The 14206-nt window shown below is 35.5% G+C and overlaps 2 protein-coding genes across 3 annotated transcripts; one reads left to right on the top strand and one right to left on the bottom strand.

Moving 5' to 3' along the window:
• Nucleotides 1-14: 14 nt before the first annotated feature.
• Nucleotides 15-2991, bottom strand: LOC18611979 (protein neprosin-like). The gene is made up of 7 exons (XM_018122970.2): nucleotides 2455-2991; nucleotides 2096-2182; nucleotides 1737-1994; nucleotides 1416-1580; nucleotides 1263-1316; nucleotides 1008-1154; nucleotides 15-616 (listed from the first exon to the last, which is right to left on the bottom strand). The coding sequence occupies exons 1-7, from the start codon at nucleotides 2641-2643 to the stop codon at nucleotides 239-241; spliced, it is 1278 nt and encodes a 425-aa protein (XP_017978459.1). The 5' UTR covers nucleotides 2644-2991; the 3' UTR covers nucleotides 15-238.
• Nucleotides 2992-5093: 2102 nt separating this feature from the next.
• Nucleotides 5094-12584, top strand: RUG1 (Regulator of chromosome condensation (RCC1) family protein). Of its 2 annotated transcripts, none has more exons than XM_007048515.3 (15): nucleotides 5094-5466; nucleotides 5560-5636; nucleotides 6074-6152; nucleotides 6575-6634; nucleotides 6809-6910; nucleotides 7040-7133; nucleotides 8391-8433; nucleotides 8550-8595; nucleotides 8702-8748; nucleotides 8846-8948; nucleotides 10462-10516; nucleotides 10644-10710; nucleotides 10993-11029; nucleotides 11598-11677; nucleotides 12187-12584. In XM_007048515.3, the coding sequence occupies exons 1-15, from the start codon at nucleotides 5205-5207 to the stop codon at nucleotides 12304-12306; spliced, it is 1272 nt and encodes a 423-aa protein (XP_007048577.1). In that variant the 5' UTR covers nucleotides 5094-5204; the 3' UTR covers nucleotides 12307-12584. The 2 variants fall into 2 exon arrangements, with proteins under 2 accessions (XP_007048577.1, XP_017978453.1); XM_018122964.2 differs by having other exon boundaries at nucleotides 8693-8748.
• The last annotated feature ends 1622 nt before the right edge of the window (nucleotides 12585-14206 follow it).

Here is a 14206-nt window from a genome sequence, read left to right as displayed (position 1 = left end):
GTCGTCCAAAAGGAAGCACAAAACCAGCAACAATTCAACATATACTCTCATATGTTCGAACAAAGAATGGCAGGTAGGAATACCTCCCTGTCTCACAACAAATTTTAGGGGGGGACTTAGTAGGGCGACATAACCTGTATTGCTACTAGTTAGAGGGTGAAAACATGATTCACAAGTTTACTACTCTAAACTTAGGGGGCAGGCACTTGGCTTCATGAATATTCTTTTTCATTCATGATTAAGGGCAGTTCGGGCTTCGACCAGGACCACCAAAGTAAAAGTAGCTGCCCCAATTGCCACCCTTTCCAATATGTACATCATAGCAGTCGGATTGCTCAGTGAAAGTGGCAAGGCCTTTAGGAGCCCTGAGATTGTTGGATCCATCAACAATTTGAATATTCTTGAAGTAACTAGCTCTACCAAAACCTTCTTTGGGGAAATGGCCGCTACCCATTTGTGTGGAAGTATGCTGTCCATCAGATTCTGAGTTCACAACCTCTCCTCCCCACTCAATCATAGAAGCACTGTCAGCCAGGTAGGAAAACAGGAAGCCTGGCCAATAACCCAGCACATAGTCATTACCAAATTGCATCCACCAGTTCCCTTCCTTCGGATCCTGCCGCATTTTTCACCAAATTGTGCACAAATTTAAAATCATTTTGGAGGTAAAATTGGTTGGGGATAAAGACATGGAAACATCAGGCATGGATGCAATATCAATTATGAACACAAGTAGTACGTTATATAGGGTAATGCTATTTTGTCAAACAAACTACTTACAAATGAAGTGGAGGTCATAAATAGCAAATTTATGAGCATTTATTTATTGTCAAACTGTCTGCATACTTTCAGCATTTCTTTGTCATATTATGAAGTTTTTCAATGGGTTTTATATGTTTTCCTTTTTCCATTTTTACTTCCTCCAACTGCTTTTTGAAGGTTCTTTTTGGGAAGTTACTTCAATTAAGAAATCGCTTTTTATTGTATAATTGCTTCTTACTTCTTACCTTCCACACAAGTATACTTATATCATATTGGGAACCATGATATTTAGAAAGAGGGTAGATGCTAGCACCCATCGCTATTTCATTGTTGATTTGAATGAAGCCCGAGCAGAGGAGGTTATAGCAACCAGTGGCTTGGTATGCATCACTCTGTTTTAGTAATTGCCCAGGAAAGACAAAAGAAAACAGGGTTAGACAACAGACAGCGGGTAAATAAACTTCATTAAAGGATTCGTGAATAGTAACATGGAGTCTCACAGTCCAATAAGTGAACAGTCTAGTGTTGTTATCTCCGTACAAATCTGGGCTGACCTATTTATTTAGACACAAGACAGAGGCGAACGAGTTAAACATTTGGATCTGAGACCGCTTGTGATTCAAGAAAAAATAGGAAACTGCTGTTTTAGTTACCTGCCAACCTGCTTCAATGCTGTTTAGATCTTCGCCAAAAGAACCTCCCAAGATCCAGATTTGGGACAAGCTGAATTCATTAGATTGCTGTATTTTGGGTTCCCAAACGTTCATGGTTCCCTTAGCTCCATAGTACTTATCTCCATCCACGTAAGCTATTGCATGCTAGAGGCCCCAGAACAGAGAGGAAAAAGAACATATATAGCACATATCAATTGAAGATTACCAGTTCAATTCTGTGTGTGTGTGTGTGTGTGTGTGTGTGTATGTGTGTTGGGATTTGATCAAATGCTTATAATGGTGTATGCGTTATAATACTACCTGATGGCCACTTTGACTGATGAGGTCAGGATCTGCAGACCTTGGTTGAGGGACGCTTCTGTGCTTCTTCCTACCAAATGCTTTGATAGAGCTTGCTCTTAACAAATCATCTTCTTTCGTTCTTCTTACAGAAATAGTACCTTGTGGGCACCTTCCATTCAAGTGCCACATCTGGGTAATGGTCCTTGATCCTTTCTTCATCCTTGAAGAAACCTTGTTTTGACCAAAAACACCTTCCGGGTAAAAATTTGGTGTCATCTGTATTAACAGAAATAGAGCACCTTTAGAAGACTATGCAAGAAATCTTTGAAAGTAAACTTCATATGACAACATGGTGTTCTAAAAGAAGAGCAATCCACCTGAATTGTGTGGTTTTGGAGTAGAGGGTGATCAAAAGCTGGTTGATGGGTGATTTTGATGCAGTCGATTATATCCCCGTCTGGACTCTGTTCAAGGCACGCACATGAAGCAGTGGATTAACAAGTAGGAATAATTTAGTAATGTAGTTTATGCCTGAAATTACACTGTGCTAGCAGTTCACACCCATTTAGTCATACTAATTAAGGGCAGGCACAAGCTAGGAAGTGGCATGGAAGAGAAAGCAAATGATCAATAGAAGAAATTAAGAGGAGTCCTCCAACCAACTGAATTCAATTACTTCAACAAAAGAGGTATGATTTAGAGTATACATATACATCGGAGTAACCAGAATTCTGACCTTGATAGATTTGACAGCGGGCTTGTTCAAGAGCTTCAACTGGGTTTGAACCTGCAGATTTTGGGTGGATGGGCTGCTTCTGCCAGCGCTAATGGAAGTCATCTGTATAAAGAAGACCTCCAAGATGCACAACAAGATCAAGAGCCTCCTCTTCCCTCTACTCAGTAAACCCTGCGTCCCCATAGTCATCAGTAGTCAACTCCAGCTTACCCAAACAAAAGAGAAGGCTTTGAATACTTCCAGGCTCCAGCCAGTAACTAGTTAGAGGTTTGTTTTAGGCAAGACGGAAAGAAATAAAAAGTTTGGAATTGGGATGAGCTTGTTTTTGCTCTAGTTTGTCCTGCGCCACCCTCCACCAACCTTTCACTATTATAAAACAAGCGACGAATCTTGTTGAGAATGAGGGTCCTATTTTTCCCGCTAGAATCCAACCCAACTGCCGACGCCTCTCCCTTTTTGCATCCACCACTAGTAGCGTTTGCTTAAAAAGAAGGGGTGAAATGAGGAAGATAAATTAACAAGAGACCACTATTCTTTTTGTTGTTAGGAACTACAGAAAGAAAAGAGGTACACATGATCGATTTAATAATCTTCTTTTTTACTAAGTCCCTATCTTGGTCTTCCACTACTAATAGTGATCACTGGTGTGCATAAGGCTTGCTTTGTCCTCATTCGAAACCAGACAAAGTTTGGCAAAGTGGCATACACTTGTCCTCTGTATTCCACGTGAATCTACAATTACTATTCCTCTTCTGTCCTTCTAAAATTTAAACCTGCTAATCACCATAGCATTCAGAGTAGACAAAAGATATTGAACTTTTCATAACCCTTGATGATATATCCATTGAATTGTTTAGAATTGCAGACTGACGAATATCATCTTTGGCCTCATTTATTGAAGATAAGTTCATGCATGTGAGCATTTCGATGCCAGGGTGTGGTTACCTTTATTTTTTAATTTAAAACAGAAACCCTACTCAGTTTAAGACATTTTACTCAGAAAATAACCCCAAGGCAGGCATAGCTTACCGGGTCTGTTTTTTAACCTTGTTCAACCGATGACAAGGGTGTCTCAAGGATCCATGACAAGCCGTACGACACCAACCCCATGACGCGAACAAGCCACTTACCTCAATTATAACCACCGGAATTCCATGCACAAAGTGGAGCCCTTGGTGCGGCCTGTACGCACACAATTTGAAGTGCACTACTAAGTGCTTTTGTTACTGGCTTTAACCCTTCTAACTAATTTTGTTGGCAAGATCATTGGACACTTAACTATACGAAGGTCAACTCAAACATCATTTCTTATCTTTTTTAACATAATTCAAATGTACACTTAAAAAGATCAAAGATGAGATCTTCTGTGAAAGAAAAGGACATTGGATCTAACTCAGGGAGAGATAGTGGTAAAGGTCTAAGGACACTGGTCAGGTAATACTCACAAGCAGCAATCTGCCAGAGAGATAAAAGCAAAAATGGGGCAAAGGCATTTAGTGCTACTTGTCATTATGCCACTGCATGTAGACAAAAGCATTGCACCCGCCCCCGCTTCTTTTCCCTCCTTGTGTTGGATCTTCATATCTTCTGCACTATGCAGATTAAAGGATGACATGCCATATGATACTGTTGTGGATAAAGCAAATTTTGAGAAGCAAAACAACAGGGTGCAGTCACGGTTTTTGTCTTTGGGAAATATATATATATATAAAAACAATATAATAAGAAGGCATGTCAATTTCAAATAGAAAAGTCATACTGAGTTAACACCCACAAGAAATTATTAAATAAATTAATAGAATTAGTATTTCCATCTACCAACTCATAACCCATAAAGAAATAATAAATAAATACCAATCATCAATAATTTCAGTGAATGTCCAACTGCCAACTACTGATCATGCTATGGACAGATTTGATTTCTATTTTTAGCTTTTTCTTTAGACTTAAATGATAAGAATTGAGAATTAATGAACAATAATATTCAAATACCTTATCCTTATACATAATGCTAAAATTTTTTATTGGTTCAAATATGGATATAAGTAAATTCCATGTGTCGATTTGAGATGATTACATGGACTATGTATAACTTTTAAATTTATATAAATATTTATTAAAATTTTAAAATATTTAATTTTAATTTTTTTATATCTAAAAAATTAAATTCTATACTTGACATTGATTCACAATCAATAAACAAGAAAATCAATTGATTTTATCATAATTTGAAAAAGTAATTATAGGAAGGGTTTATATTAGATGTATTATCGGTGTATAACATTTATACACTATCACTTAATCTCAAAGTGTCAAAAGTTTAAAATTATTAAAAATAAATATTTTTAAAATTATGATTATTTATTTTTAAAGATTATAAATCTTTAAATTTATTAATTCATAAAATGACAATAAATAAAATTTATATACCAATAATATATCAAATGTAAACTCATAGAATACCAAAATTACTGGAAAGGTCCAAATATGAGGCTTGCTTGAGAACTTAGGAGAAGCCCAAAAAGCGAAGTCGGGCGGGCTACAAACTAGGAAGAATCAATAAGCCGCAATCCAATAGGCCTAAGCCCAAAATAATATTAAATATATAACTGTTCGTCCATCAAACCGACTCTACCAACTTCTCGTTGAGAAAAGGGAAAAGAGTACAACGAGGACGTTGCAACGTTGCAAGCCATCAAACTCATAAGAAGCAAAATTCTTGTCACTGCCAGAACCAACGAGACAACAAGATGTGGAGAAACTCCCTAAGAAAAACCAAATTCATTAGTGGAGAGCTAGAATTCTTGCTTTGGAGAAGAGGTTTAAGTTCGTCAGGCTCGGGCGAGCCCGCCAGGAGATTTGCCGCGGTGTGGGGGAATGGAGATTATGGGCGGTTGGGTGTTGGAACTTTGGACTCTCAATGGAGACCTAAGCCTATCCATTGCTCTTCCTTTCAGGACCAAAGCCTCAAGTCCGTTGCCTGCGGTGGTGCCCATACTCTCTTCTTAACAGGTTCTTTGTTTTTTTTTTTTTTGAATTATATCCCGCTCTTTGATCAATTGTGTTTCCGATCACTCACGAATTAATATCTTTCTACTTTGACAGAAAGTGGGAGGGTTTATGCCACTGGTCTCAATGATTTTGGACAGCTAGGTTCCTCGGACTCTATGAATTACACTCCAGTAAGATTATTCCATCTTTTATTCTAGTTTATATGTTTGCGCACTCATAAGAATGATTTTTTCCCCAATGAATTTAGATTGTAGAATCATGTGATTAATTGCTTAACAGAGTAACTCATATGTAGAAAGATAGGGCATTTAGAATTTTGTGATTGTTATTGACTATGAAAAATTGAACTTGAAATGCTGGTCATTTATAAGAAGCAAGACTCTGCAAGAGCTGTTTGCTTAGGTTTGAAATGAAGAACAGAATATGGATTTTGGCTGCCTATGAATTTTTGTTGCAGAATAATACTTGTATAGTATTTATAAAACAAGTGAAATATTGGAATGCACTAGATTTCAAACGTTTCTATGATGCCTGTCAATATAGAACGTAATAGTTGTAACTTGTGAAGGTTTTTTGTTTAATTTATTTACTTGCTTTATTCTTTTAGGAGCCAATTGAAGTTTCAGGACTTCCAAAGGAAATTGTGCAAATTTCTGCTGGTTATCATCACTCTTGTGCTATTACAGGTATTGTGTCCTGCAAACTATTCTAATAGAGTTGCGTGTCTGCACACATATACACATTGATAGGTAGGCACATACCTGCACACTTTATCACCTACTGTTTGCATGAAGATGAGGATTTTGTATCTCATCATTTCTGTATGAAACATCTCATTCTACAAGAATTTACCAAATAATACATAGATGAGATACATTCACATGTGGCTCTCTAGACATACACATACATAATCCTAACGTGGCATCTTTTGGCAATATTTTTTTTTGTTTTATTCCTCTCTCTGACTGCCCAATTCTTTTTTATTTCTTTTAATTTTTAGTTTTAAAGCATACATGTGTAATTTGCATTGAAAGGTCATTGTGTTATGTTGTTGCTACTGACTTGATCTTCTGAATTATTTTTGTAACAACTTGGATATGATCTGTAGTGGATGGGAAGCTTTACATGTGGGGGAAGAACTCAAGTGGGCAGCTTGGCCTTGGAAAAAGTAACTAAATGTACTCCTTTTTAATTTTTTTTTTTTTTTGGGAATACTTATGTTATTTAAGTTATATTGTTATGTTTGCCTACTTGTCATTCTTTTATTTTCTTGTTTGAAAGCATTGTTGCATAATAAGCATTTTCTCACTTGTTTCCATTGGATGGCATATTATTCTTACAGAGGCTGCAAAAGTGGTTCACGTTCCAACCAAAGTAGAATGCTTGAGTGGGCTTACAATTAAGACAGCAGCTTTGGGTTCAGAGCACACTGTTGCTGTTACTGGTTTGAAACTGGAAAAGCCTCATGACATATAGATTCTATTTTCTAGAATTGCTGTTTTGTAGATGCTTTTGATATTGTATGCATGCTAGGGAGTAAAACTTGTATTTCATTTTCCATGTTCTTCACCAGATGGAGGTGAGGCCTTAAGTTGGGGAGGAGCAGCATCTGGAAGACTTGGTCATGGCCTTGAGCCAAGCATTTTTGGGTTCTTAACAAGCACCAGGTTGCATTTTATGTTTCCATTATTATTGACTGATATAACAAAGCCTTTGACATATTTTTTCTTTTTCTCCTTTTCCATTAATTATTTGAAAAAATGATAAATAAATGTTTCTATAAATGCAGATATGACACGGATAGTATTTGTCTGTTGAAGAAATATTTGAGCTATAATCCTTGTGTCATAAAGATAAACTAGCGTCAGCCATTTTTTTATTTTTAACTAGAATGAAGTTTATTTATTATTAATTTTATTTTATTTCAACTTTTTATGTTTCCATGATCATTCAATGATATAACAAACTCTTCAACTTATACTTTCCTTCTCCTCTTTTCTTTTAAGTAGCTGTGACTCATGCACAATTATTCCTATAAAGCAGATGAGAATTACGTGCTAATATTTATTGTGTAGTGTAACCAAAATCTGTGTGGATATCTATATGTGTGTTTGTCATGTTTGGCTGGGGGATTGGGGGGGATGGGAGATGCATAAAAGCAAAATACTTATAATTTTTCTTCCTAGCTTGGATTCTCCAGAGTGGTCCAGGTGCATTTTCGTTTGGTTGTACCTTGAACCTCTGTCTATGAATCATGTCTCTTGAAACCTCATTGTAGACCAGTTAGGTATTTTAGAGAAGGGATGGGAAAGGATCCCATTCAGTAGGCATGTTGAAGACAAAAACAGAAATAAATATTGGTGAATGGTTGTTGTTACAAAGGCCTATGCAACCATTTTAGATTGCAAATCACCTGTTTAATCAGTTGGAGATTTGAGTGCTGCTGCTCTTTTCTTGTATATAGACACAGACAAGAACATGTTTTTGTGGGGCTATGACAAACATTTTAAAATTTGAGATGACTTAGTGAAAACATAACAAGGAAAAACACATGGGCTTTTGCAACATTTCAAGTTGCTTGCGTTGTGGCCAATGTGTGGAAACTTTGAGTATATGAGAATGAGATGTCTCCAAGGAGTGTTATGTTGTATTGGTATTTGACATGGACACAGCTACATTATTTTTCTTCTGCCTTGATATAGCTTACTGTGTGTTTCTTTGTCCTTTTCTTTCTTTTTTCATATTTTTTTTTATTTTTTTCCTTTCCCTTCTTTTTTCATGTTTTTGTTTTCTTTTTGCTGTTCTTTTGGAAACTGGATTTTTTTAGGTTTTTTTTTTATTCTGTTCTTTTTTCACCTTGAGCTCTCTGTTTTCTCACAGTAATATTTAAAGTATATACATAGATTTATTTATGTTTTTTGCAGTGAATATACACCGAGGCTTATAAAGAAATTAGAGGGTATCAAGGTAATTTGTATTTGTTAACTTTGAACTTTTTATTGTGTAACTATCATTGAGATGGATGTGTCAATTTCTCATCACTAATTATGGTTATTTGGCTTCATTATTGATTCTTGTGTTAGGTTGCAAGAGTTGCAGCTGGGTTGCTGCATTCAGCATGCATTGATGGTAATTTGAAATGATTCCTTTTATGGTTAATCATTTTCTATGACCTCATTACTGGACATATTCCAAACTTTTGTTTTTAGATCTTTAATTTGTCTAGGTATTGCAGAAAATGGGTCTTTATTCATATTTGGCGAGAAAGTGGTAACTAACCTTGTAAGTACTAAAAATGGTGCAAGTTTTAAACATCGCAGTTCATGATTCTGATCATATGGCATCTTGTGTGTGATGATCTCTTAATGAAATATTTTAGGGCTTTGGAGGGGCCAAGAATGCAACAATGCCATCCATGATCAGCGCATTGCCATATTCAGAAGAAGTCGCGTGTGGTGGCTACCACACGTGTGTTGTAACGAGTAATTCTCTATCTTCATTATTATATATTTTTGCTTGTTTTTATTTAGGATAAATGGCATAAAGGAGATAATAGATTGGACAGGCCCATCAGCTGGTAATAAAAAGGAGTCCTTATTGTATAAAGATGTTCCATGCCTTTTGTACAGCTTCTTCACCAATGCAGTCCTATATTTATATTATCTACACCTAAAATCTTGAAGTCATCTTTCTCACAATCTATCCTTAATTGATGCAACGTTTTACCTTCCTACTAGTTGTTTTGTTTCTTATTCTAACTATTAGGTCAAATTTCCCACCAATCTTAATATTTTCGTTCTAGCTGCAGTTGCTTTTTTGACATGCTGTTTCTCAATTAACCCTCTTTTATTTTTCATACAAGAAAAATTAGCTTTCATTTAGTACCTGAAGAAATTAAGAAAGAAAGCTCTAAGCTTCGCACCAATAGCAATCATTATCCTATAGGGCTTTATCAAATGATTTTATTATTCCTAACCAATTTGACATTGTGGAAGACAAGAACGATCGCTTGTTATCAATCTTGATGATTTCAAGGAAAAGATGAAGTTGCATCATGTGTCAAATCTCTCATCATCAAATAAACTATTTTTGAACTTGAGATTGCCTCTACTGCAAAATTTCATTGGAAGTTGATTTTTCTCGAACATGGGGAGCGTGATATATGTGGAGGATATACACTACTTAGGTGTTAATGTTATTATTTTTTCATATTTTATGGTCTCAACTGTCATTTTTATATTAATTATTCTCTTTTACTTTTAAACAGTTTAAGTTACTTGTATAAAAATTGTTGCGTTTTTACTAACTATTGGGGTTAGAGAGTAGTTTGTAAATACTATTTAGTTGGGATAGCATTTGGAGTATTGGAAATTAGTAAGTGTTTTCTCCCTTTGTTTCATCCTTTTACCTCTTCTCTCCCTTCTATCTCTTTACTTCTTTCTTTTCCCTCTTTCCCTACTCCATATCTCACTCTCGTGCTGCACCAAAAGTAAAACTAATAACCTTCAAACCTGGATCTTGATAGATTGGCTATGGGTTTGAGAGCAAGTTGTCTTAGAGATGTTTTGTTGCCCCTTTTTTAAGGAAGCATCAATATAACTTGGAGGACCGATTTTAATCTTTAAAATGGGATTGGCTTTCCTTGCACTGACCAGAATTACAATTGTATGCTATCCTAGCTTTGTCCATTGTTTTGTAGCTCATTTAAGTGTGTTGTACGAAGAAATGTTTCTATTTTTTTATTTGAGATCTATGTGCCAAATTTATATAATTCAGATGATTTATAAGTGATGTGCGAAGCGTCCTGAAATTTGATATATTTAAAATTTCCGGTAGGGGAAAGAAAATAGCAAAAATTTTAGTGCTGTATTTCCTGTTTTGCTCCTCATCTTCCCATCCCGTCCATTCTTTAGCGAGTAAAAAATTCTTTTGTGCTTGCAATTATGTGTCTAAATCTAATCCGAGTTTTGTTTCTTCTTATCATTTTTCTCATAGGAGGTGGCGAACTTTACACTTGGGGCTCAAATGAGAATGGTTGCCTTGGTATCGGGTATTCCAATTGAGACTTCATTTTGAAACCTTAGCTTGAGAAATTGATTTTTCATCTTTTTGTATTTTACATTTTGAATTGTAGAATTCTGATATCTTTAAAATTGGTCTATCTTTTGTTTCGGCAGTTCTATAGATGTTTTTCATTTACCAGAAAGAGTTCAAGGTCCTTTTCTGAAATCTCCTGTTTGCAAGGTTTGTGCTTTTGTTTGGTTGAACATTGAAACTGTCTTATTGCTATATCAGTTAGATTTGGTCAATCATAATAGAACCAGGGGTAATGTTATTTAAATCGGTTGATGCTGTTGCTCTTCATTCTCAATTGGAAGAAAGGCTGATGAGAGTGAAGCAAAAAGATGAAAAAAATAGTCACAAAGCAACAACGCTCCAATCTCCCTGTGCTGATATCTGGATCTTATGGTTACATTCTTGCATATGCTTCAAACTTTACGTTTTCTGACAAATGGGCATCCACAGGTCTCTTGTGGTTGGAAGCATACAGCAGCAATTTCAGGTAAGAACTTAATGTGGGATCACAAACTAAATAAATGATACTTTCATGCCCATCTCTCCTTAGAATTATTAATACAGAAACAGAGATAAGCTTCTAACGACTTCAGTTTATATATATATATATATATTTATATCTGTTATAATATGTTTGGCATTGGTTAGACATTTCAAAAAAAAAAATTTGGAGAAGAATTAGCTCAATATTAATTTCTAGTCACACAGGAACTTCAAAAAAGTCTTAGGCCTTGAATAGGAAACTAACTGGCAAAAAAAATTAATTACATAAGAAGACATAATATAATATTCCAGGACTCAACATCTGCCGTTTCCAGCACTCCTACTAAGAATTTTAAAAAATGCCTCCTCACACTTAAATCTTGAGAAAGCAAAAAATCAATAGAAGGCGTGGCTTTAGCTTAGAGAATCATAAACTAACGACCCAAAAGCAACTTATACAGTATACTTGACCTTAATGTAGTGATTTTTCCATACGGTACAAATGGTTAAATGCTTAAATATTCTCTGCAATTGGTTAGAGTGAGAAATGTGCATTTGGTATTCATGTTCAGATGGCAAGGTCTTTACATGGGGTTGGGGAGGTTCTCATGGAACATTTTCTGAAGATGGGCATTCTTCTGGTGGACAACTGGTTTGCTTCTATCTTCTCTTGTATTATTAACATTCTATTATTACTCATTTTGCATTGATCCAAGAAATATTAGTTAAATCAATTATTCTCATTATTCTTGTTGTGTGATTCTGCATGAAGGCACTAGGGCAACTAAAGCTTCATTGTTCTTAGTTGTGTTATGGTTCTGTAACACATACCAGAAGAATAAGAAAAAGGAGATGTTGCTAATTTTGTTTCCATTTTTGGTTGAGTACCCATGTCGGCATGGGTTGGGATTCGCATCAAATTTTATGCAGCTAGGCAGATGATGCCAGATTTTCCTTTTACCATTTTTTTTCCTGGTGTGACTGAACATAAAAAATTTGATGTAGTTATTTCTGGCAGACAAATATTTTTATGATGCATTATGGTTGCCTTGATTGTACAGTTTGTGCAGCTCATCTTTATTTTCTTATTTTTGTTTGTATTACTAGCAGTGAGGATTGAATGTAAATGGATGAAATCTTTGCTGAATGCTCTTTGTACAGGGCCACGGAAGTGATGTAGATTACATAAAACCTACAATGGTCCACTTTGGGGAAAATGTTAAAGCATTGCAGATATCATGCGGATTCAATCATACTGGTGCCATACTTGAATACATGTAAGCTTCGGCTTTAAATTTAGCACGTGAGATGTGCTTTTTTATTTATTTTTTGGTGCGCGGACAGATAGGTTGCATTGTTTCTTCTGTCTGCTGATTCTTGTACATTGTAACAGCAATATGTTGTCATTTATCAAGTCAACTATACGTTCCTGTTTATACTTGTCCACTGTAGAAGAATGATACACTTAATGCAGTGGATGGAAATCTTATACTTTCAGCATGTAAAACAGTGTGTATAACATAATATTATAGATTCAATAAAAGATCAAGTTATAGAAAGGATGAGGTTCCCATCTACGTGGTTGCATTATAGTTGATGGACCAATATGAAATCTCTCTCCAAAGGTGTAACTCCATCATTATGTTGTTCTTTTACTCTAATATTATGTTGCTTAACTTTTTGTTCTTTGTAACCTTCAAAGAGAACCCATTGATACCTAATGGAAGATAATTATTTTAAGTTTCTGACTTTGAAAGAAATCAAGATCACACGCACAAATTTATCTAATATATCTTAAAAATTTATTCTCATCATTCATATATTTTAAAGAGAAGTTGTGTACAAAAGCAAAGAGAGTTGGAAAGTAGGTGATGCAAAAGCCCAAAATAGTAAGGTTTGTCTGGGTGGCGTCATATTCTCAAAAAACAACAAAACTCCCATTTTGTCTTGTTGTATGTTGCTTGCAGCATTGAAGTAGATGTTGGGTTGTTTGACTTTAGGGAAGCAAAGCAACTGCTGCTGGTAGCAGCAGCTTGGGCAGTTCACTGCCAGCACCAGCTAATACAAGTGAATAATGGATGCATAATTTTACCCTAGGCACCATCACCTATAGCAATCGTCTTGTTCACTGGGATGTCTTTAATGTTTTTTTCTTTTTGAAAGTTGATAAATTTATCATTAAAAAAAGAAAAAAAAAAAAAAAAAGGGCACATGGAAGCACAATAGCGAGCTGGGAGTGAATGCATATAAATAGGGGGTGCATGTGGGTTAGGGATTTATAGAGTGAAACTGAAAGGAAGCAAAGGTAAAGAGAGTTGGATGGATGGATCATGGATGCATTGCTAGCTTTTGAGGGGAATGTTGGCTGGCTCGAGGCTTTGGCAAATATAAACGTTTGAAACTCTCAAGAGTCAAGGCTTCGGACCAGGCTTCATTCCTCTCAAAACATATACACGCACTCTATACGTTAATGCTCCTTCCTTGCTGTTGCTAGATTACTTTAGATGGATTGAGAACAAAAAATGCATGCTGTCTGGCTTGAGGTCGTCTAGGTGAATGGTCTTGTTAGTTTTCATGATGGAACTATGAATAATCATAAAATGCATGATTCTGAGCCCAGGGTTTCATTCTCCGAACCAGCCTTTTCAAAAATTACCATCTCGTTTCATATTCTTGCTGAGGCTAGCTGGCTTCTTCTTAGGCGCTATATATTAAATTGTCCATATATCATATTTCAACATTCTGCTTCTCCCTCACCTCCCCCGTGATATGTTTTATTGCTAAGATAATTACATGTTCTTTTTCTTCCTTCTTTTTAATTTCATTTCAGGTCAATGTCTAATATGTTCACTATTTTTTTTATGGAAGTTATGTATTTACTTTTCTTTTCTTCTTTTTTTTTTTTGTGTTAAGCATGTTTAAGACGTTAAGTATGTATTTACTTGTTAAGCATGATCGATCGTCTCCCTATATATAGCTTGTTCCATATGTTATTTGAAGTTATGTAGCAATTGGAGCCAAACTTTGGAGCATTAACGTGAAAGTCTGGGATGTTTCTTATTCAATGTTTCTATCACAGAGGCTATCGATTAGACTTTTAACATTTTCCAGTAATATCTCTTGGTTCAAGTTGGCAAAGAAATGCATTCATGGTGAATGATTACTTAAGACTATCCTCAAC

The sequence above is a fragment of the Theobroma cacao genome, chromosome 1 (genome assembly GCF_053813885.1).
Source record: "Theobroma cacao isolate CCN51 chromosome 1, ASM5381388v1, whole genome shotgun sequence".
NCBI lineage: Eukaryota > Viridiplantae > Streptophyta > Magnoliopsida > Malvales > Malvaceae > Theobroma > Theobroma cacao.
The sequence above is the reverse complement of the archived record's forward strand: the minus strand, read 5'-3'. Positions and strand labels throughout refer to the sequence as shown.

Excerpts from the sequence above, each read along its gene's own strand:
- RUG1 (XM_018122964.2), top strand. The coding sequence starts at position 5,205 with ATGTGGAGAAACTCCCTAAGAAAAACCAAATTCATTAGTGGAGAGCTA. Across the intron at positions 7,134-8,390 it reads GGGTTCTTAACAAGCACCAG|TGAATATACACCGAGGCTTA; the intron begins GTTGCATTTTAT and ends TGTTTTTTGCAG. Across the intron at positions 11,678-12,186 it reads ATTCTTCTGGTGGACAACTG|GGCCACGGAAGTGATGTAGA; the intron begins GTTTGCTTCTAT and ends CTCTTTGTACAG.
- LOC18611979 (XM_018122970.2), bottom strand. The coding sequence starts at position 2,643 with ATGACTATGGGGACGCAGGGTTTACTGAGTAGAGGGAAGAGGAGGCTC. Across the intron at positions 1,581-1,736 it reads TCAGTCAAAGTGGCCATCAG|CATGCAATAGCTTACGTGGA; the intron begins GTAGTATTATAA and ends TGGGGCCTCTAG. Across the intron at positions 1,317-1,415 it reads GCATTGAAGCAGGTTGGCAG|GTCAGCCCAGATTTGTACGG; the intron begins GTAACTAAAACA and ends CTAAATAAATAG.